The sequence below is a fragment of the Musca autumnalis genome, unplaced genomic scaffold (assembly GCF_047663935.1).
Source record: "Musca autumnalis isolate F117 unplaced genomic scaffold, ASM4766393v1 scaffold_2, whole genome shotgun sequence".
NCBI lineage: Eukaryota > Metazoa > Arthropoda > Insecta > Diptera > Muscidae > Musca > Musca autumnalis.
In genome coordinates this window covers 78,172,194-78,196,637 of record NW_027411755.1, presented here as the reverse complement: position 1 = coordinate 78,196,637, position 24,444 = coordinate 78,172,194, and the positions used below count along the sequence as shown (strand labels likewise).

At 36.3% G+C, this 24,444-nt stretch overlaps 1 protein-coding gene across 3 annotated transcripts in view; it reads right to left on the bottom strand.

Moving 5' to 3' along the window:
* Positions 1–5,078: 5,078 nt before the first annotated feature.
* The window catches only part of ND-B17 (NADH dehydrogenase (ubiquinone) B17 subunit), a 333,680-nt gene continuing 314,314 nt past the window's right edge, over positions 5,079–24,444 (bottom strand). The window contains exons 3-6 of one of the 3 annotated variants that reach the window (XM_073968062.1): positions 6,682–6,839; positions 6,357–6,614; positions 6,109–6,210; positions 5,079–6,040 (exon numbers count right to left, since the gene is read on the bottom strand). In XM_073968062.1, the coding sequence (XP_073824163.1) occupies positions 5,900–6,040; positions 6,109–6,210; positions 6,357–6,614; positions 6,682–6,839 (659 nt within the window). In that variant the 3' untranslated portion in view covers positions 5,079–5,899. Of the gene's footprint in view, positions 6,041–6,108; positions 6,211–6,356; positions 6,615–6,677; positions 6,840–24,444 lie in introns of those variants that run through there. The other 2 variants (XM_073968064.1, XM_073968063.1) reach the window with 2 other exon arrangements.

Below are 24,444 nucleotides of genomic sequence, written 5' to 3'. Positions count from 1 at the left end.
GACATTTTGACAGTTCTTTCACTGAGAGCTTGCAAATTCTTGCTGGACAAATTTCTTCTAGCAAGCACTTGCAAGCTCTTCTTCTTCCTGAAAACAATCAATCATCTGTTTTTAATTTGTTGTTGGTTTATGTTTGTGAAAATTAAAAACAATTTTATTGTGGAAATAACATAGTCTAATTGTACTGTTTTATGGAGAACAAATTTCTAAAGTGGAAAATGCTTTTTTGTTTCATATTCTTTTTTATTTTTAATAAAATACAACGTGTTTGCTTCCTTTGTTGGCGGACAAATTGTTCTGTTTTGGCAAGTCAGCTGATTGCTTGCTGGTTTTTGCTGGGAAGGTGTCTGTTTACTTTTTACAATTTTCTAGCAAAAGAGAATAAAAACCCCTTACTCTCTGAGAAAGTTCTTGCTGGACAATTCTTGCTGGGAAAGTAACCAGACAGAAGGTGTGTACGATAACTTTCCCAGCAATAATTACTCAGTCAGTTCCAGCAACCTCTCTCAGTGAATTTTACTCTCTCAAGCAAGAAAAATTGCAGAAAGTTATCGAACAGCATTTTGCAAAAACTTGCAAGAAAGTCAGCTGTTTCCGCAAATGTATGAAATTTTTTTTTTGTTTCTTTTGATATTTTAAACCAAACGGAACAAAAACATAAATTTTAAAATTGCACTTTACTTATTTAATGCTTTAATCCTATCCACAACGCTTTAGAATCTAAAAAAATGTGCAATCGTGAAATTTTCTTAGTCGAAAATGTTAACATTTCGATTTGTTTACATTGAACATGTGATTAAAAGTCAGCTGATCAGACTTGCAAATTTTTGAGGGACAAATTTTTCCAGCAAAAATTTGCAAGTTCTCAGTCACAAAACTCTCCAAAAATCTCTCCAAACTCGCTCTCTTTTGCTGGATAATTTTGTTATCGAACAGCATTCAGCAAAAATTTGTACGAATTTGTACAAATTATTGGGTTATCGTACACACCTAGACTTAATTTTCTAGCAAAAGAGAATAAAAATCCCTTACTCTCTGAGAAAGTTCTTGCTGGGAAAGTAACCAGACCGGTGGTGCTCAAAATATTTTGTGCATTAGTCTCTCTGAGTATGTGTTTCGTTTGCTAAAGCACGACAGATGAGAATAAAGAGAACATATGTTGTTGTTGGAGTCACGTTAACGTATATGGGTGACCTTGGCTGAACCAGACTTTATATCATATTTCTTCACAATAAGATAGAATATGACACAGGCAACCTCGACGCATATAAACGAGTGTTTCGGATGCTGATAACATTGTTTTAGTTTTTAGGAAAAAAGGTATAGAATACACAAAAAATTAATTGTTTTTACAAAGGAAGTATTTCGTAGTCTTTTTGAATTTTTACTGCAAACGGATTTTCCACACAAATCACATATTTCCCTGGTATTTAGTATATTCCTTTCTGGTATTCTCTAAATAATAATTGTGAAATTTTCACTAGATTTGTAATGCAAGAACAAATTTTTATTCAGCATGTCCCATATGTCTCTTATATCTGCTGCCATATTTGCAATAATTCTTTGGTTTTGGGTACAGTAGTTTTGATTTTGCTGCCAATCGTTTTAGTGCGAATTTGATGTTCCTGCCAAAAAACTAAAATATTTGCATTTTTGTCAAATGTTCAATGCAAATTACACTTTTAACTGCTTATCATCTAAGTGCGAATTTTATTTAACTACCAATAATATTTGGAAAAATTGACGCATTTTCACTGAGAAATTTGTATTTACCAGCCAAAACCAAACTCACGTCATGCGACAGTTGTTAACTCATGTACAGGGTCTTTTGTACAGAAGAAAACTGTTTTATGTTGATCATTTATAGACAACCTATGATATTATGGAAAAAATAGTTAGGCTTTTTTAGTCGTGGGAACTCTTTCCACGAACTTATAATAATAATTAATAATAATATTAGTTATTCCACAATCATCCCAGAAGGGAAAAGGGAGACTTCTCTCATATCACATCTGCATGTTCAAGGCATATTTATTGTGTCACCTGCAGGTTGTTGCAATAATACAAAGAAAAAGTTAAGATCACTCCTTTGAAACAGAAATTGAATGATGTGGAAGCAAATATTACGATAATAATTATTATATAATTTCTTTTTTGTTCTTTCAGCTGATGCAAAATAAGCTTTTTGATTATATGTTTTTATTTTTTCACTATTCCTCTTCAAAAAGTTTTCGGATATTAAGAAATCCGAAGCTGAAGATTATATAAAGAGCCAATTCTTTGGCAGGTGAGAAAATCGGATAACTGCCACTATTTGGCAGCTAAAAATATTAAAGATAAGTGCGAAATTCGCTTTGCTGCCACAAAATGCGTACAAAACTTGTTTTGGCAGCTAAGTCAAAACTACTGTATTAGCGTCGTCAAACCTTTTGAACCGCAATATTATATATACCCATAGTTGACCGATATAGAGGGAAAAATTTTGAAGACCATACATCTTTTACGTTGTCTTCATTGGAATGATCTGCCCTAATCATTATAAGTATTCCCATAAAAAATACATTCCCTCTGCGGTTACATTCTTCCACATACTTCCTCATTTTCTTCACTTTAGTTCTTGTTTGTTGTATGTCCCAATTTACATTAGGCGAGTTTACTTGCGGCAATTGTCAGTTTGTGGTTGAGAGAGGGTGTTGAGAGGCAAAGGGTTACCATATACCTCACCTCTCTCTCCATCAAACTGACAATTGCCGCAAGTAAATTCGCCTAATGTTAATTGGGACTATACATTTGTATCATTGACTTTTTTATTTGCGTTGCGTACAATAATAAGGACCCTTTGAAAGCATAGAAATCATTTGAATGTACTTGCTTTTGACAAAATTTCAGTTTTTTTATCGAACATTAGCGTCCTCTAAATCGAACACGTTTTTCTCCATAAAGAGCCGTCTTAAGCTGTAAAGCACACTGTGCCACTATCTTCATCAATATCACTCTGTCAGTCAATTTCACTATCATCATCGTCTTCCTTAAGTTATTCAAAAACAAACCTATCCCCTTCAAACATATATTTGGGACCTTACGTCGTATACCTCATTCAACAAAAATTTTAAAACAGTGGCGGTTGCTGACATTCTTGGTCCACCGCGAAGGTCCTATTGTGCGTAGGGCCACAAAAAACTGAAGAAAGATGGGAAAACACCTTATTTCAAGTTCTTTTTCTAGCAATTTTCCTCGCATATGCATCAATTTTGGGTTTAAAATTATCCTTACAGACCAATCTGCAAAAAACCCCTCATAAATATCTCATTTTTTCAACGAGTTATAGCGTTTTTTTAAATGGGTACAAATGTACCCGGTTATTGATTTACGTATACTTTTTTGTTTATTGACCGTAGGTCTATTGACACCAGTGGACCATGTTCAAGAGAAGGCGAAGGTTTTACCGGTTCATCAATACAACAGGATGTTGTAAATGCATAACATGCTTGGGCGTTATCGCAGTGAGCATCCTTGTCGCGATTTAACGGAAAGACTTCCCCACCCAGGCACGTCAGGAGAGATCTTCAAGATCTAGAGAGAGGTCTAAAGGTATAAACGAGAACCTCTAGACCAAGGGGCCTATCAGTCAGCTTTGGATAGCATTCACACTGATGCAGTCGCGCAGAGATAGTGTACTTGGGAACCAACCCAATCCACCACAGCAGAAGAACGCCAGCAGCCAAGGCAAAACCGAGTGGTTTTAGCCCAGTTATGATCCGGACAATTCTGCCTCCTCAATTTGTATCGAGCTCGAATTGATGCAACGATACCCAACACATGTGGTTTGGGACCACACGCTGTGCCACTCACTTGTATCCTGATTTTTTATGGACGCAACCAGTCCAAATTGTAGAATTTTGAGTCTCGATACAGAGGAACCAGGACCTGATAACTGAAATAATAAACAACCGAACATATTTGCGTTGCTACAATAACAACAGACAAATCAAAATACGTAAAAACACGGGAAGACATGACGCATTTAAAGTGTTGTTCTCCAGAGCACACACAACTGTCCCAGCAAAATTTGAAGGAAGGGGTTCCATGCGATGGCGTGATTTCATTGCATCTTTTGCAATGGTTCAAACGAAGCCGATCCAAAGAAAGATCCGATCTTTTCATTAGCATTTGAACAAATGCAAAGGAAGTCGTGAAAGATCCGATCTTTTCATCAGCATTTGAACCCATGCAAAGGAAGTCATGAAAGATCCGATCTTTTCATCAGCATTTGAACCCATTCCATCGATCCAATAGAAATGAATTTTGAGTTTTTATTTATGTATACACATTTTTCTAAATATATAAGATTAATTATTTACAAAGGCTTGATGTTGTCGGAGACTCGAAATCACAACCAACGTTGTTAAAACTCTCGTCGTAATGTTGATGCCATTGCAAAGGGTTGGTGAAAATGACATGTGCCATTGGTGGAAGACATGCCACAGCATTGGTGAAAATGACATGTCAAAACAAACAAACAATAGCATCTTTTGGGGTCCACGCTCATACAAAATTCATCGATGAAGATGCTAAAATGATGACATGCCAGATCACTTTCACCCATGATTGAATGGCATCTTTGGCATCGAACATTTTGCTGGGTGTAGGTTTGTTTATTGTGCTCTAATCACACAAATTGCGAATAAATCCGATATAAAAAGACATATGTACATATGCTCCTCAAGAAACAGCCCACTAGTTTTTGCAACTCTACGCCCACAAAAAAAGTCAATATACTCGTACATACGTAAGGGTCTATTCGACAGAAGTGGATCAATCCAACCCCACTATCAAAAACAGACACACACAACAAGAACTTTCACGCATCATCAGATTCTATCTTTAATTTCAGAGAAAACTCAAGACAGATATACTAAATATTGATTGAAGTAGTTAGAAAATATCCAATTATAGTACTCACATTTCATAATTACTTAAGTGGTTTCCTTTTTGGGTTTGGTATATTCATCTCCAGATTAGCTAACACTACTTTCCTTTACAACATTCGTTAAGAAACTTTTAGTCTTATACATATATGTTAACATTTTCCAACTGCTTTATTCAATATTTTACGAATTTATGCTTTCAAAATTAATACGTCACTTTTCATATGACCTACATATATACAGTAGAGAACATGCCAAAATCTAACTAATCAAAAATATTCTGATTTTTATTTCATAGTATGCACTGTAACCATTTTTTTATAAGATGTTCGACACGTTTTTTCCTATTACAAGGCAATTGGTCTTCAAGATGGTAGAAACCATAGTAGCTTCGAAGAAATTGTACCAGAGTAGCTTCGAAGAAATTGTTAGATCCTGATATAATCTGTTATTAGACAGGCACCATAAAAACCATCAATATTTTAACAGAGCTTTTAAAAAAAAATATCGCAATACATGTTAATTTTAGAATTTAATATTTTTACGCATTTTGATTCATTATTGTTGAAGTAGTTTTAAATGGCACTTATAACATTGGGACACTGTTGTTGTTGGGTCGCGAAAGCACAACTTTTACAATAAGCGAATAACAACAATTTACAACGTCGACTTGATATGAACTGCATGCATTACAGAAGAAACTGAGTAATGCCAGCTAAAAAGAAATTGTAATAATTACCCAGAAATGAAGTAGGTGAAAAAATAAAGAAAAAAGGTTAAATCTTTTCAACTTAGATCAGCATAATTTCACGGCATTACTTGGAGTAAAAAAATTTAGAAGAAATGTTTTTTCATTGTGTTATCATCATCGAATCTGTATTGAAATAATTCTCTATTCACTTATAACTTAAATGTTTTTGTTTATATTGTTGAGGGGAAAATGCCAAGCATTTACACGACACATAAAAGCATTATATGGGCGATTGTTTAAATCCACGGGCAGCATAATCAGAAGGTTGTGTTCTATCGGACACCTTGGGGAAACCTTCATCACCGGGATTGCAGGCTTTGCGAGAGGTAATTACGCGCCATCCACCTTTACGAGTCCAATCCTACGTAAAGATAGAGCAATGTTATGTTTATACTCAATTTTTCATATTGTTGTTGTTGGTGCACTTACATTGCGATTGTATTTGAAATAGTAATGGGCGGATAGAATAAATGTTGACAAAAGCGCAACTTTGCCGGTCCAAAAGCGTACAGTCCAAGCACGTTGGAAACCCTTTATGGAAAATAGAAGCATAACAAGAATTATTTTTAAAAATTTCCAAGGAATAACAAAAAATTCAAAAAATTGCAACATCATTACATAATTCTATAATGATTGGTTGGTAGCCTGCATGTTCTACGATGCCACTAAAAACATACCAAAACAGGTGTTAAAGCTTTGTGAACAGCATCCAAAGGTGCTCTGTAGGCACGTTTAATGGGGTTCATTAATTCCTTTTCCAAGGCTGGCACTTGACGTGGTCCATGGTGCAATTCCAAATCTTTGAGCCATTGCTTGCGCCAGGCGCGTTCTTGGTCGCTCATACCGACCAAACGCTCCCGCTCACGGACCATACGGCCGGCGATGGTCATAGGTTTCACTCCACCTGTTTCCGAAGCCATGTTTTTTGCAATAGTCTGTGAAAAAATTAAAAGAAATTAAAATTTCCATTTATTGAATAAAAATTATTTTCCACTCACACACCAACCTCACACCAATGAAACGACAGCTATCAGAAACAGCTGTTGTTGCTGGGTAAAATGTCAAATGCATAAACACAGAGTTGTATCCATAATTGTAAGAGAAGTATAGTACCCCAGTTTGTCGAGTTGCCAACTGGGTAGCGCCATCTTTTGTATAACCTCTTTTGTTAACCATTCCGTTAATTCAAATTAATAAATAAATAAATAAATAAATCAGAGAAAATATTAATAAATCTATATTTTTATTTAAAAACAATTGTACTAATATCAGATATAAGGAAAATAACAAACGGTCTGCAAAAGCCATCAGCTTAAATAATAAGATAATTTATTTTAAGAAAATTGAAAATGAGATCAACATGTTCCTTTACGTGCCTGAGTTTAAAATTTTTACTATTCCTTAGCATTTTTAACCTGCAAAAGCCTTTCTTTACCCCAAAAATGTGGTAAAACTGGAAGCAATTGTTAAGAGCGAGAGAGCAAAAATTGCTTCGTCTTATGCCACATTTGCATTAACAACTTCCCCATTTTGTAGTTCTTGGTTTACATTTACGAAATCCACTCGATTTCAACTGTCAATTCCTTTGCGTATACGTCAAATGAAAACTAATCTGAAATCGATTGGATTTCATTTGACGTTTAAGCAAAGGAATTGACAGTTGAAATCGAGTGGATTTCGTAAATGTAAACCAAGCATAGGAGATACAAACTACAGCAACCCAGCAAAATTTATTTGAAGTTGTTCTATGTGAAGTAGTGTTTGGATAGCTTTTTTAGAAGCAGTCCACGCAGAGTCATGAAAAATGCATTCCGTTCTTCACATTTTGACAATGTCCGATTTAAATCCATTTCATAAAATTTTCACATTTTAGCAATGTTTACATTTATAATAACTTTTTTGCAAATAAAATTCTTAAAAACACAAGAAACAATTTATTTTATGGTATTTTAATTACTTAGCAAAATGTTTGTATCCAAAAAGATAATCATGGGTGCAAGAAATATCAGACTGCATCTTTGTTTGTAGCCAAAAAAGTAGGTGAATCATGAGTGCAAGTGGCTATGTCTTTTTACGTGAAAGAAGTCATGATTTTTACAAGGACATGGTGCAGCTAGAATGCAATCAATTTTAGATGACTCTATGCAAGAAGCATTTTAAGATGTTTTTGGGTATTTTTGAGTTATAAAATCTAACTTTCTAGAATAAAAATATTTGATTTTGTACTAAGTCGCTTTTTATAATGATTTATTTGAGATATTCCATTGTTTTATATTCATTATATTATATTTCGATCGAACTATTATCAAACAAAAATGATCTACAAAAACATGAGTTTGGTAGTAATTTGAACGAATTTTAATTCGAATCGTCCTAGAGAAACAGGCCATAAATATTAATTCAAAGTTACCACAACTATTTTAAATAACTTTTCCAAATGGCCCTGAGGTCTCAAATCAGTGAAAAATCCTCGCTTAATAGATGTTACCATCTCCCATATCCTCAAATGCTTGCTTGCGAATCAATTTTTAAATGAATTGAAAAATCAATTCAAAATAAATTCCATGGAATGTATATTTATTCACTGCAAAGAACTAATGCAAAATCATGGTACAATCATTGAAAGGTAGGACACAGCAAACATCTGATTACAATTTTTTCCTGAGGTCCTCCTATTGTGTCAAAACACTTTTGACAGAGTTGACAAACGACAAAATAAATTTATTCAAAATCAAATTGGATACGAACAAAGATAAATATGGAATTTTGAAAACAAATTGGGCCAGATGAGTGGAATATGATGTGGCTATGTGTTGTGATTGCAGCTTACCGATGTCCAACTTCCGTGTTGCGTCTGTTCGTACTTTATTTGCAAAGTTTAATCGGATTCGTATTACGTACCGTTGCTGCAACAATATGGTGATCCGAGTCCATGTTAGCTCCTCGGAACGATGAATGTCGAGATGCTTAAATCTGGTACTGCTAACTACCATTTCTATCTATCAACCTGATTACTTTGTCAAAAGTTTCACTGGGAAGACTGAATTTTCGGACTGTTTGGCCAAAGTTATTCTCCTTTCCAATTTCGGCATTAAAATCGCATAAAATAAATGTAATGTCATGGGCAGGACAATAATCACGCGTTTCTTCTAAGCGCTCATAAAATATGTCTTTGGTCTGTTCCTAGTGTTCTGTGGATGCATGAGCACAATTAAAACTGATGCTGAAAAATGTTGCTTCTATACAAATTGTAGCAAACATTTCAATCACTGGTGTGAAGCTGGATACCAGACCCTTTTACATCCGACAAACTACAAATCCGCAACCAAACTCATGCGTTGTGTCATAATACAGAGCGCCACCTTTATATGTTGTTGTGACGCCTTTCCCAATCCAATCATGCTTGTATTTTTCAAGTACATCTGCCAAAGCGTAAACTTCACATTCCTGGTATAGATTCGCTGTTTATGCTCCATAAAGCACTTGCGAGGTCGTTAACCTAAGAGGGGATTGTTTTCTGTTTCTTTGTTTTCCATAGTACGGTCTTTTGGTGGGATGGGTTATTAGCCCAATGTCCAACTCAAGTTTTTTACGTTCTTATGAGTAAACATGTTAGCTCACTACCCTTTCCAGATGTTAACGGTAGCTCGCAAGGTGGCACCACGGTGAGCTCAGTGTCCATTGGGCCTGGCGAACGTTTTGTATCCTCCACCGTCTAGTTTTCTGAGCTAAAATCTGCAGGTACAGTTATATGGTACGTGGAATTTATAAACAATTTTGGGTAGAATACAAAATCCCAAGTACAAGGGCAAATTGGGCTAATAATTTCAAAATTCCTATACTAAAAGGTAGACATACATATATAAAAAGTTTTCAATTTTAATATTTGACAATATTTCAAATAAACAAAACCTGTTGCATTTGTTATTATTCATTTGAAGTTATAAGCAAACCGGCATCAGAGTTGTTTTTTTATAATTTCATGAACCTGCCCAACCTTCTAATAATTGAACCATGGAAAATCCTATGAAATGAAATAAAATTTTCTCCATAATTTTTTTCCTATTGCACGAATAAATGACATTTTGCCTATTAATGACTACATAATTTATTTCACTAATTTTATTCATAACTTTATTCCATTTAAATATTGAAAAAGGTCCCGCACAAACCACTTTCAATTTATGTGATACATGGAATAAAGCTATATATGATATAAAATGATATATATGTAATAATATGACGACAAAATTGGTGAGAAACAAAAGCTTATGTTATTCTGGATATGTCGGGTGGCTTTAACGATTGCTTTGTGTTATTTATGTGCTTAAAGTGACTCCAATTTTTTTCCAAAAAGCTCATCTATGTATAAAAACTTTAAAAGCTTTTTGTGAGTGAGCGTTTTTCTATCGAATCACCATGTAATTAAGATTTTATTGTAAAAAAGTCATAAACCTATTATTTACATTTTTCAAATAACTGTAAACACAAACACACAAAAACAAACAGAAGCGGAAAAATAGAAAAAAAAATTAAATAAAAATAAAATGGATGTAGCTTTAATTTAATATAAATTGTAAACAACATATTTAATAGCAATTTGTCAGATTATTTTTTGCAGTATTCCATTCCATTTTTAATTTTCAAGCAATTTTTTTTGCAAATTCGCGTATGTATACGTAAAGAAAGATCAGCTGACTGGCATCTTATATCATTTTAGACTAGTCTAAACAACTAGGATTTGAAAGTTGGATTTAGAAATTGAGTCGATTTAAAATGACTAGTCTAAACGGGCTACTAGGGAGATTACATTGAAAAATTGATATCTAGCGAAGTCCTACACACACATCAACCGCTATGCGACGATCGTTTCGTTAGCTGGTTAGCTGGTTAGGCTAACATCCTCAGGCATATTAGATGTTGTTGCTAGACAATTTTCGCCATTTGGAGCCCCTATTTATACATCCAAGATTGCAAATTTGCATTTGTGAATTTCAAATTGAAGCTTTTTCATTTCCAAAGATGACTCATTTGTCCCCCTTCTATTCCAGAAATCAATTTTCAATATTACATTCATATTACAGCCAATGGGTTTTTTCCATCGTAGACTGTATATGTCTTTCACATCGAAAGATTTTTAAGTGGATTGTGGCTCAGAACGCCGAGACGGTAGCAACTTTGTCTGCTAGGTGGTGAAGACCCAGGTTCGAATCCCAGCCGGGCTCAGCTGAATTTTTATTTTTAAGTTTTTGCCTTTTTAGGGGAGAGTGAGATTTAAATTAATTTGTTTTTTTTTTATTTCTTCACAAACACAATGTTCTTTTTTTCAAAATTACTTTTTGACAATTTTTAAAATAAACCATGTTCATCGGATTGACTGGGGTTCATTTTGAAAATCAAAACTATTTTGATTTCCCTCAATCCATAAAATTCCCACACACATTCTCATGTTTTGAAAATTTTGCACATAAAAATGTTCGCAACTTAGGTTTTTAGTTTTTATTTTATAACAAGTTTTTAGAAATGTGTACACTCTCTCTTATTTTTAGAATATATTGTTACGAATGTAACTGATAGGTTTAAGTTAATTTAGTTTAATTTCCGTTAATTTAAAAATTTGAATTGTAACGTAACGTTTTATTACGCAGTTATTTTATTTAAGCAACAACAACAACCATGTAGAACTCTCTTCATCATTCTAGTCGTTACATTACCTTTTGTTAATGTTCTTTTGTTTGTTTTGCCAAAATCATGTAATTATCGTTTAGTTTGTTACTTCTTTTCTTGCATTTATTTGTTGTTGTAATTACGTCATTGATCATCCCCCATGTATGTGAGTCTGGTTGTTCGCTTATGGGTACTTTACACGATATGTATTTTACATATGAGTTGTCACTTTGCGTATACATTTTGTATTGGAGAAGTGACAACTCATATGCAAAAAACATATCGTGTAAAGTACCCATTAGTGCGAATGTGCGTCTGTGTGTTCGTTGTACATATTCGAAGAGTTGCCAGACATTTTCTAGATGACTCTCGAACAGGGAGACTTTGGTATATAAATACAGGGGAACTGGCAATGACGAGTTAGTTGTGAATTTTATACCGAAGTGTAAACATCGACTAGTAAAGAAGTAAAGTAAAGCTGTGTACTTAGCTATAACAGTCAGTTCCGAATAAGTGTAATAAAGTAAATAAAGCATTGTAGAAACGTAATCTAAAACGAACCCTGTTTTATTTGGTACAAATCGTATCGGGGAATAAAACAACGTCTACACGGAGATTAGTTAAACCTAATTCCGTAACAATTGGTGTCAGCAGTGAGATTAAGACCATCCTACAATGAAGTTTAAGGATCTACGAGTGGAAGACTTGAAGAAGGAGCTAAGTAAGTTGGAGTCGTGTTCTACTGGCAACAAGGCCGAACTACAAAAACGCTTGTTGGAAGAGTTCGAGCGCCGTGGAATGAACATCGATGAATATGAGTTCGACGGTAAGGAGGAAGTCGAGTTATCGGCAAAGTGCGAATCCAGCGTTGAGGAAGTTTCGTCGGTAGCTGCCAGGGGTGACGATTTGAAATCAATGCTGGCTATGATGATGCTGGAAATGAACAAGAAAAATGAAGAAACTTCCAGACTTATGGCGGAAATGAAATCTGACAACTGTAAGATGTTAGAAGAGATGTCTAGAAAGAATGAAGAAACTTCCAGACTTGTGATGGAAATGAAAGCGGAAAATTGCAGAATGGTTGAAGAAAATTCCAGTAAAATTATGGAGAAATTAGATGCTAAAATGGAAGAAAATTCCAGAAAGAGTGAAGAATATTCCAGAAAATTAGAGGAAAAGTTAGAAGGGAACTCTAGAAAAATCGCTAAGGGCATGGAAGAGAAATTAGAGGTAAATTCTAGAACAATTAACGAGAAACTCGAGAACATCCCGATGGTGATTGAAAAGAGAGTAGAAAACGTGGAGGTACAAATTAAAGAGTTGGATAAAAAGATTTTGTCTGTTGACGAGAAATTTCTGGCTCAAGATGAGAAGATTCTGGGCATAGAAAAGAAAATGTCGGAACTGGAAATCAAAGATGGCCCAGTGAGAGCTATTCATAACACGTTAAAAATCAAGCCTCCTGTGTTCGACGGCTCAACCTCTTTCAATGTGTTCAAATTACAGTTCGAGACAGTGGCTGCTAGAGATTCTTGGAACGACAACGAAAAGGCGGTATCACTCCTTATGGCATTGAAGGGTGATGCTGCTGACGTATTACAGAGTATTCCCGCCGCTTCTAGAAACAGTTATGGGGATATAATGGCTGCTCTCGAACGTAAGTACGGTGGCGAACATAAGCAAAACATCTACTTAATGGAATTAAGGGGAAGAATACAGAGGCCAAATGAGACCTTACAGGACTTCGCAACGGAGGTAGAACGTTTGGTGCTAATGACGTATCCAGGAGAAAACCATCCATTGTTGGACCGTATGAAAATCGAAACATTTGTGAGTGGTATACGTGACGCCGAGATCAAACGTGCAACATATGTGTCACCAAAATCGTCATTTGCTGAAACCGTGTCGTACGCCCTTACATAAGAGACGGCAAGAATAATCACCAATCCCCAGACTCACAAGGTCCGCAAACTGGATACCGAGTTCGATGAACCCAAATCTCTTACTAACGAGATGGTGGCAGCATTGAAGCAGGCATTAAGGGAAGAACGTTATACGGCAGCACCAACTAAGGCCAGGGGTAGGTGTCACAATTGCGACAAAATGGGTCATTTTGCGCGTGATTGTAGAGCGAAGCGCAAGCGATCGAGGTCATCGTCACCACCCCCGTCAAGGGAAAGTAAAAGAGTGGTTCAACGTTCTGCAAATGAGTCACCGTTAAACTAAATCGAGCCAGTCCAGCGGGGCGTGAACTGGCTCCCATCGACGACGGCCCCACAATCTCCATAGCGATTGTACGGCAGAAAAACCACTACCTTACAACAACTGGTTACATCAATGGCGACAAGCGAATTCTGACCTTGGATACAGGCGCATCAAAGTCAATCATCAGATCAGATCTGGCAAAAGGAAAGATAACGCCACTAAATGGAGTCAGACTGCGCACAGTAACGGGGGAGCCTGCGGCAGTACATGGAAAGATAACCGTGAGACTTACTATTGCCAATAAATCGGTCGATTACGAGTTTATAGTGGCTGATATCGTAGACGAAGTTATCATAGGCGCAGATTTTATGATTGCCTTTGGTCTTAATCTGGATATGAAAGAACGTGTGATGACATGGTCCAATGTGGAAATTCCATTAAATATGGGCTACGATGAAAACACACCTATTAGACGTCTGACTACGGAACATCCAGAGATTATTCCGCCTTGTGCCGAAACATTGATATGGGTACCAATGGATGGAGATTGTGGAGTCGGGAAATTGTGGGTGGTGGAACCAGCAGAGAACAAAAATAGTAACATCTTAATAGCGAATGACCTGGTGAAAAGCAACGACGATGGATTGATTCCAGTTAGAGTTTTGAACCTGTCAGATAAGCAAGAACAAATTTGCCAATTTTCCGACTTTGGACAATGTACACCAGCCGAAGCTGTAATCAATTTGGAAAATAACACCGAAAAATCAGCAGCCACGGAAAAGAAGCACCTCGATGGTTACATCAAAGAGTGGACACACAACTTATCACCTTCCGAGAAGAACAAGGCCAAGCAGTTATTATGGAAACATGCCTCTACCTTTGCGTCTACAAAAGGGCATCAAGGAAGAACATCGGTGAAATAAACACAGCAGACGCAAGACCAATAAAACAGGCCCCAAGAAGCGTTCCACTGGCAAAAAGGGACGAAGTCCAAAAGTTGATAAGCGAAATGGAGGAGAGTGGTGTGATCGAACCGTCGTCGAGTCCCTGGTGTTCCCCAGTAGTACTGGTCAAGAAGAAAGATGGAAGTACCAGATTTTGTGTGGATTACAGAAAACTAAATGATGTCACCAAGAAAGATAGCTACCCGCTCCCAAGAATCGATGACACACTAGACACCTTAGCCTTTGAAAGGCTGATGGAGCGGGTGCTGAAAGGGTTGCAGTGGAAGTCGTGCCTTATATACTTGGATGACATCATAGTCATGGGACAGACCTTCGACGAACACCTCACGAATTTAAGGAATGTACTCCAGCAGCTATCGTCTTCGGGTCTAAAACTTAACCCGAAGAAGTGTAACCTCTTCCAGCGAGAGGTGAAGTTCCTGGGGCACCATGTGACGACGGAGGGCATATCGACGGATAGCGAGAAGATTAAAGCCGTCAGAGACTGGCCGCAGCCTCGAAACCTCCATGAGCTGCGAAGCTTTCTGGGTCTCTGCACCTATTACCGTCGGTTTGTCCCCAATTTTGCCAACATTGCCGCAAGCTTACACCGACTGACTCAAAAAGGGCAGAAATTTCTATGGAGCAACGACCAGGAAGAGGCATTCCAAAAACTCAAAGACATGCTCTGCAAAGCTCCTCTTTTGGCGTACCCTGTACCCGGTGGTAAGTTTGTGTTGGACACTGACGCCAGTGCATACGGGATCGGTGGTGTCCTTTCCCAGGAAATAGACGGCCAAGAAAAAGTCATCGGGTACTACAGCCGAACATTGATGTGTTGGAAGTAATTGAATCGAACTTGAGAGACGATGCTAATAAGATAAGAAAGCTAAATGTATTATAGTCAGTTGTATCCATGACGATTATTTGGATTATGTAAGAGATAAAACTTCTGCAAAGCAAATGTTGGATGATTTAAAGAACGTGTTTACGGTGAGATCTTCTACAAATCAGACAATATTAAGGAAGCAGTTAGCAAAATTGAAGTTATCAGAAGATACAAAAATGATGGATCATTTCTTGGAATTCGACAGTCTGGTACGCCAATTAAAGTCAGCTGGAGCAAAATTAGATGAGCGCGATTTGGTATCGCAACTGTTTGTAAGTCTGCCGAAAAGTTATGACCCCCTAATAACAGCTTTGGAAAATATGAAAGAGGACGAGTTAACATTATCGGTAGTAAAACAACGTTTACTAGCTGAGGAGAGAAAAAGGGGTGATCGAATTGGAGATTATGATGTTGAAAAATCAGGAGCAGTATTTATTGCTCGCAAGAGTAATAAATTAAAATTCAACTGAAAATGCCACAATTGCGGAAAAATGGGGCATATGAAAATGAATTGCCGGTTCAAAAAAGAAGCAAATTTATCAATGAACCATCAAAAAGCCAAGGTTCATAGTTCTGATGATCAAAGTGAAGATGAATTAGTGTGCTTTATGGTAAATGAAAATAGGAGTAACGCTACCAACATGAATTTTCTTTTGGATTCAGGATCAAGCGAACATATCTCAAACAATCGAAGTCTTTTTCATGACCTGAGAACGATGAAGATACCTTTAACAATAAGTATTGTCAAAGATGGTGAGCTGCTGACTGCAAATGAAATGGGTGATATACATGGACACACATCTACTGGTCAACGTATTATTCTTAAAAATGTTCTTTATGTACCAAATTTGAGAGAAAATTTGCTATCTGTTAGCAAGATAACACAAGCAGGGTTAGAGGTAGTTTCCAAGAAAAATAATGCAGCAATTTTAAACAATGGTAAAGAATTAGCCATAGCCGAACCTAGAGGTAATGTTTTTGAACTTAAATTCATTAAATGTATAAACTGTTCTTATTTGTGTTCTAATGATGAGGGAAGGCTTTGGCATTGTAGATTAGGCCATATAAATCAAAAAAGCCTTGAGTCAATGAGTCGAAGTGAAATGGTGACTGGTATGGGAAATGTAAGATTTTTCGGAATGTGTGAGATATGCTTGAAAGGTAAACAGAGTCGAGAACCCTTCAATGGTGTGCACATCCGTAGTTCTCGTGCCTTAGAAAGAATACACAGCGATGTATGTGGGCCCATTTCTCCAAAAACTCACGATGGTTACAAATATTATGTATCATTCATTGATGATTTTACTCATTTTGGTGTTATCTATTTAATTAAAAACAAGTCCGAAGTATTCAATAAGTTTAAGGAATACGAAGTTTTTGTAAGTGCAAAATTTTCAACTAAAATATCAATTTTGCGCTGCGATCAGGGTACAGAATATCGCTCAAAGGAACAATTGAAATACTATAAAATGAAAGGAATACAACTTGAGGAAACTATAGCATATAGTCCGCAACAAAATGGTGTAGCTGAGCGGTTTAACAGAACTATAGTTGAGAAGGTTCGAACAATATTGATTGGATCAAATGCTCCAAAAGAAATGTGGGGAGAAGCAGCCTTGGCTGCAGTATACTTGTTAAATCGGAGCCCAACCAGAAGTGTTGATAGTTCAGTTACACTAGCCGAACTGTGGTATGGAAATAAACCAGATATTAAGAAGTTAAGAATTTTTGGTTGTAAAGCCCATGTTTGGATACCGGACCAAAAGAGGAAGAAGTTAGATCCAAAGAGCATGGAAGGAATTATGATCGGCTACACAAACAATGGCTATAGAATCTGGAATATGACAACCAGAAAAGTAGTGACAGCACGTGATGTTAAGTTTAATGAAACAGTATTTCCGTTTAAAAACGATACTTTGAAAAGTCAATATAATATAGTACCAATATATAGCAATGAACAAGAGAGGGGTGCAGAAAATATCTTGGAAGGTCGATGTGTTATACCAATTCGCAGCAATGAACAAGAGAGGGATGAAGAAAATGTTATAACATCCAGATGTTTCAACCAGCGACAGTAACGAAATGATTACGAATGAGGAAGAGACAAATGATGACGGGCTTAACACAGATAGTGTACAAGAAACATCAGCAGACATTGATCAAGAAAATGTGTTCAACACACAAGAAGATGAGTCACCAGCTTTAAGGAGAAGTGCCCGCGGTCTTATACCGAAAGTTTTCAAAGAATATTTTACAAGCTACAATGCAGATATTGTTGATATCAACGGTGAAGACCCAGAAACATATGCAGATATTTTAACAAGAGAAGACAGAAATGAATGGCTTAAAGCTATAGATGAAGAAGTACAATCAATGAACGACAACAATGTTTGGACCATAGTTGAAAAACCTGAAAATATAAAACCTCTGAAATCAAAGTGGGTATTTCGTGTTAGAAGGATGAAAATGGAGATGTTTCAAGATACAAGGCGAGATTGGTGGCTAAAGGGTTTTTACAAAAACATGGCATAGATTATGAAGAAACCTTCGCACCAGTAGCTAAACTTACAACTATGAGAGTAATTTTAGCAGTTGGAGTTCAACGCGGGTACTTTTTCCACCAAATGGATGTCAAAACCGCTTTCCTACATGGATAATTAAAAGAACAAATATTCATGGAAGCCCCAGATGGTATTGCTCTTAACAAGAATGAGATTTTCCGTCTTAATAAGTCTATGTATGGTTTAAAACAAAGTCCACGTTGCTGGAATGAGAAAATAAATACATTCCTTGTAAAAATTGGATTTGTGCCATCGAAGCATGATTACTGTCTGTATGTCAAACATGAAAATTCAAAGACAACATACATACTTTTATATGTTGATGATTTATTAATTGCATGTTGCGACGAAGTTGAGATTGAAATTCTGAAAAATGAACTATGCAAGGAGTTCAGCATGTCGGATAGTGGACATCTGAAATACTTTTTGGGCATTAAAATAGATTATAATAAACAGGACGGAATTATGAAATTATCACAGGAAAGTAATATAAATAGAATCTTGGAAAAATTTCAAATGATGGATTGCAATTCGGTTGTAACTCCGATGGAAAAATTAAAGGAAATTCCAAAATCAGAGCCAACAACACAACCATACCGACAACTTTTGGGAAGCCTTATGTATGTGATGTTGTGTACTAGACCTGATATTTGTTTCCACATCGGATATATGGCTCGTTTTCAAGAAACTCCAACAGAAATCCATTGGAAAATGTTGAAGAGAATTTTAAGATATATTAAGGGTACAAAGCAATTGAAATTGGTTATAAAACGAAATCAAGGTTGTGAATCATTAATCGGATATGCTGACGCTGATTGGGCTTCCGATCTTATAGACAGAAAGTCAGTAAGTGGATTTGTCTTCCAAATTTTTGAAAATACAATTTCGTGGTCAAGCAAAAAGCAAGCTACAGTTGCAACTTCCTCTTCCGAAGCAGAGTACATAGCGTTAAGTGCTGCTACAGCAGAATCAATATGGATAAAAGGGATTCTAGAAGATATGTATATTGTTGCAGAGAAACTGTACCTATGTATGAAGACAATCAAGGGTGTATATTTATGGCAAAGAATACAGAATGTAAAAGATCGAAACATATTGATATCAGACATCATTTCCTTAGAGATCATTTGGCTCAAGGAACTATTGATGTTAGGTATATTAAAACAGCTGATCAAATTGCTGACATTTGTACCAAAATATTAGGAAATATAAATTTTAAAATGTTTAGATTTAAATTAAATTTGATAGAGTGAGAGAGGGTATTGAGGCACTTTAAACTGGTAGGTTTTGCACTCAGTTCAATATTTATTTTAAATCGTAGAATGCCTTGTATTTTGTTTTATAATATTGTCTTTGGTATGAAAATTATTTTTCCATTCTAAAATAAAACATTCAATACTTAACAACTTAATAAATACATATAATAAATCCAAGAACGCATCATACCGAAAACATTCTGGGGAAAAGTTTTATACCTCCAGCGAAGACTAAATAATAAATTTTAGTCATTTCGGATGAATATTGAGGCCACAATCTTCAAAATACCGAAAATCGGGAGGTACCTTTCTATGGGGCTTTCTATATAAGTTGTATACCTCTAGCTAAGACTAAGTACCAAATTTCTGACATTTCGGTGTGATAATGAAACTAAAACCATAAAAATAGCGAAAATCAGGTGGTACCATTTTATGGGGGCTATATCAAGACCAATATTGCCCATTTGCAATACCAAACATACTAGGAGTAAAATAAACTTCTATACCAAATTACAAAGCCCTATCTTAAAAATTGCGAGCTGTATCTTGATTTCAACGGACGGACATGGTTATATCGACTTAGAATTATACCCTGATCAAGTATATATACATATATACATATATACTTTATAGGTTCTCCGATGAATATATCGATGTGTTACAAACGGAATGACAAATATAATTATACCCTCCATATTATGTTAAAGAGGGTATAAAAATGAATGCCAAAGATGTAAATATATTAACAGCCTGTTTCATTATGTCGAACGAAAATTGGAACTAAAAAAAAAAACAACTAAACTCGTGTATGATTTTTAAATTTTGTGGTTGTACTTACTATTTGTGTGCAAGTCAAGCTTAATCTCATATTTGTTGTTTTCAAATTTAAAAACAACAAGTTTAAAGTGGGTGTAGCTAAAATTGATTACTTTTGGGGATGGCAGAGAATACTAGTTTCGTCCAACGCCACTTGGACTCATCAGTTCTCTTAGTTCTTTGCATTGAAGCAAAGAACTCTTCCCCAATTTTATGACGACTCGAGCTCAAGAATAAGTGTGACTGATGAATTCGTTTAAATGCGAATTCAACCGAAACACCTAAAAATTCTCGTAGCCGCATATGTAAACCAAATTAACTACTCCCACTGTCATGTGTCCCCACATTGCAGAGAATGCACATAACTATTTTGATAGTTGTCGAAAAATAACAACAACCAATCGTCCACCGTGCTTTGTGTCTATTTTAGATTCGATTGGTTGTTGTTATTTTTCGACAACTATCAAAATAGTTATGTGCACCTATATCGAAGACCAGGAAACCCTTCGACTGCCGGATCACAACACGATCCTACAGGCCGATATCCGAGCGATTACAGAGTGTCTGAACTGGTTTAAGGCTAATACAAGGCCAACCACGGATAGTAAAGCAGCAATTAAAGCTATAACAAGCAAGATAGTTAAATCAAAAACTGTATTGCAATATAAAAAGTCAATTAACGACTACTCCCATCATGGTTAGAGATGGTTTTTACCGGGTATTTACCCGGTAAATACCCACACGGTGGGTAAATACCGGGTAAATACCCATTTGTGGGTATTTATTTGGGTATTTACTATATTGAATGGCAAATACAACATTTTACACCCTATTCCTGGGTTTAGGTTGTAAATTCGTTTCAAATGGATAGTTTTACAATACTTTAGACTAGTGGGTAAATACTTGGGTAAATACCCGAGTATTTACCCAAGTGTTGGGTAAAAACTCCTTAACTGCCGAACCACTTGACGTAGGCTGACGAAATTTAGCTCAAATCTTACTTAAGTCAAGAGAATATCTAGCATTGAAAATGGGGTGTCTGGGTCCATGTTCTGATATAGCCCCCATATAACCGTGTCTCCCGATTTAAGGTATTTTTTGTCTATTTGCCTCATTATACAATCATAGTGGCTGAAATTTGGCATAGTGAGTTCTCAATATGTAGAAAATACCCTTGCAAAAACTTGTCAACACAGGTCCACGTTTTCTAATAGCCCCCATATAAGGGTACCCCGATTTCGAGTATTTACCCAAATTTTGGGTAAAAACTCTTTAACTGCCGAACCACTTGACGTAGGCTGACAAAACGTGGCATAAATCTTTCTTATGTCAAAAGAACTTCTGGTACTGAACATGGGGTCTCTAGGTCCATGTTTTAATATATCCCCCATATAGCCGTACCTCCCGATTTAAGGTATTTTTCATCTATTAGCCACATTTTACAACCAAATTGGCTGTAATTTGGCACAGTGAGTCCTCAAAGAGTATAATATATCCTTGCACATATTTGTCAACGTAGGTCCACGTTTTCCTGTAGCCCCCATATAAGGGTACCCCGTTTTCGAGTATTTACCCAAAATTGGGTAAAAACTCATTAACTGTCGAACCAGTTGACGTTGGCTGACAAAATTTGGCTCAAAACTTTCTTATATCAATATTAATAAGGGTATTGAAAATTGAGTCCCTGGGTCCATGTTTTGATATAGCCCCCATATAGCCGTACCTCCCGATTTAAGGTATTTTTAACTATTAGCCACATTTTACAATCATACTGACTGTAATTTGGTACAGTAGGTTCCCAATATGTATAAAATATCCTTGCAAATAATTGTCGACGTAGGTCCACGTTTTCTTGTGGCCCCAATATGGGTTTCTGAAATCGGGAGGTACGGCTATATCAAAAATTGGACCCAGGGACTCCATTTTCAATACCTTTAATACTATTGATATAAGAAAGTTTCTAGCCAAATTTTGTGAGCCTACGCCAATGGTTCGGCAGATAAAGAGTTTTTACCCAATATTTGGGTAAATACTTGAAATCGGGGTACCCATATATGGGGGCTATAAGAAAGCGTGGACCTACGTTGACAAATATTTGCAAGGATATTTTATGCTCATTGATGACTGACTGTGCCAAATTACAGCCAATTTGGTTGTAAAATGTGGCTAATAGATGAAAAATACCTTAAATCGGGAGGTACGGCTATATGTGGGCTATATCAAAACATGGACCCAGGACCCCATTTTCAATGCTAAATATTCTCTTGACATAGGTAAGATTTGAGCCAAATTTTGTCAGCCTACGTCAAGTGGTTCGGCAGTTAATGAGTTTTTACCCAAAAATTGGGTAAATACTCGAAATCGGGGTACCCTTATATGGGGGCTATTAGAAAACGTGGACCTATATTGACAAATTTTTGCAAGGATATTTTCTACTCCTTGAGGACTCACTGTGCCAATTTACAGCCAATTTGGTTGTATAATGTGGCTAACAGATGAAAAATACCTTAAATCGTGAGGTACGGCTATATGGGGGCTATATTAAAACATGGACCTAGAGACCCCATGTTCAGTACCAGAAGTTCTTTTGACATAAGAAAGATTTATGCCACGTTTTGTCAGCCTACGTCAAGTGGTTCGGCAGTTAAAGAGTTTTTACCCAAAATTTGGGTAAATACTCGAAATCGGGGTACACTTATATGGGGGCTATTAGAAAACGTGGACCTATGTTGACAAGTTTTTGCAAGGGTATTTTCTACATATTGAGAACTCACTACGCCAAATTTCAACCACTATGATTGTACAATGAGGAAAATAGACAAAAAAATACTTTAAATCGGGAGGTACGGTTATATGGGGGCTATATCAAAACATGGACCCAGAGACCCCATTTTCAATGCTAGATATTCTCTTGACATAAGTAAGATTTGAGCCAAATTTTTTTCAGCCTACGTCAAGTGGTTCGGCAGTTAATGAGTTTTTACCCAACACTTGGGTAAATACTCGGGTATTTACCCAAGTATTTACCCACTTGTTTAAAGTATTGTAAAACTATCCATTTTGAATCGATTTCATAGCCTAAACCCAGAAATAGGGTCTAAGATGTTGTATTAGCGATTCAATATAGTAAATACCCAAATAAATACCCACAAATGGGTATTTACCCGGTATTTACCCAATTTACCCAATTTACCGGGTATTTACCCATTGGGTATTTACCCACTGTCCATCTCTAATCATGGTTCGGTTAACATTATATGGGTACCAGGACATGAGGGAATTAAGGGTAACGACATAGCTAACTCCTTAACAAAATATGCAAGGGAGCAAACTACAATAAACCTAGATAACGCTAAGCGTTTTAAAGCTCCGCGTCTAGAGTTAAAGGTATGGGCAAATAATGCTCATATATCCCTCTGGAATTCTTATGACAAGGGGGAAAGCACACAAATCCTATGGGGGAACCCAGACTAGGACAAAACAAAGGAACTACTCTTGATGAGTAAAAAGACAGTAGTCAGTCTACTACTTCCTTACGGGACACCTAGTGCTACAAGCGCATCTGCACAAAATAGGTTGAGCGGAAAGCAGCGAATGCAGAGCATGCGGAGAAGACGACACGTTGGAACACTATCCCTGTCATTGTCCAGCTTTCGCGACGCTGAGGAACCAATTTCTTGGTAACGATACTATACCAGAACTCAGCAAAATTAGGGCAAGCGAGTTCAAAAACTTAAGAGATTTTGTCAATGGCACAGAATTTCTAAAATCATTATTTTTTAATAATAATCCCAAGCAATAATCTCTTCCTGGTTTAAAATTTAGAGCGCACAAGAGGCCAACCCTGGCTTAAGTGTATGTCCAAACTAGATATGGTATTTACCGGGTAAATACCCACACGGTGAGTAAATACCGGTTAAGTACCCATTTGTGGGTATTTATTTGGGTATTTACTATATTGAATCGCCAATACAACATCTTACACCCAATTCCTGGGTTTAGTTGTGAAATCGTTTCAAAATAGATAGTTTTACAATACTTTAAACAAGTGGGTATAGAATATACATATTTACTTGCACTTAAAATATAGGTTTTACTCACAACAAAAAATATTACTCAAATGTTCCGACTTTCGAAGCCATTTTTAAGAATATCGCTAATATATTTTTAAAATGGTCCATGTCATAGCTGTCAGTGTTGCCAGATGTTGTACAAAAATTTTGACATTTATTTTTTTAATTTTGGCCCTTGGATGGATCCACTGTGCAGTGAGTGACAAATTTTGTCAGCCTACGTCAAGTGGTTCGGCAGTTAAAGAGTTGTTACCCAACATTTGGGTAAATACTCGGGTATTTACCCACATGTTGGGGTAAATACTCCACTCCTTCGGGTACCTCCCACACAAAATGTCGGAAAAGTTTACTATA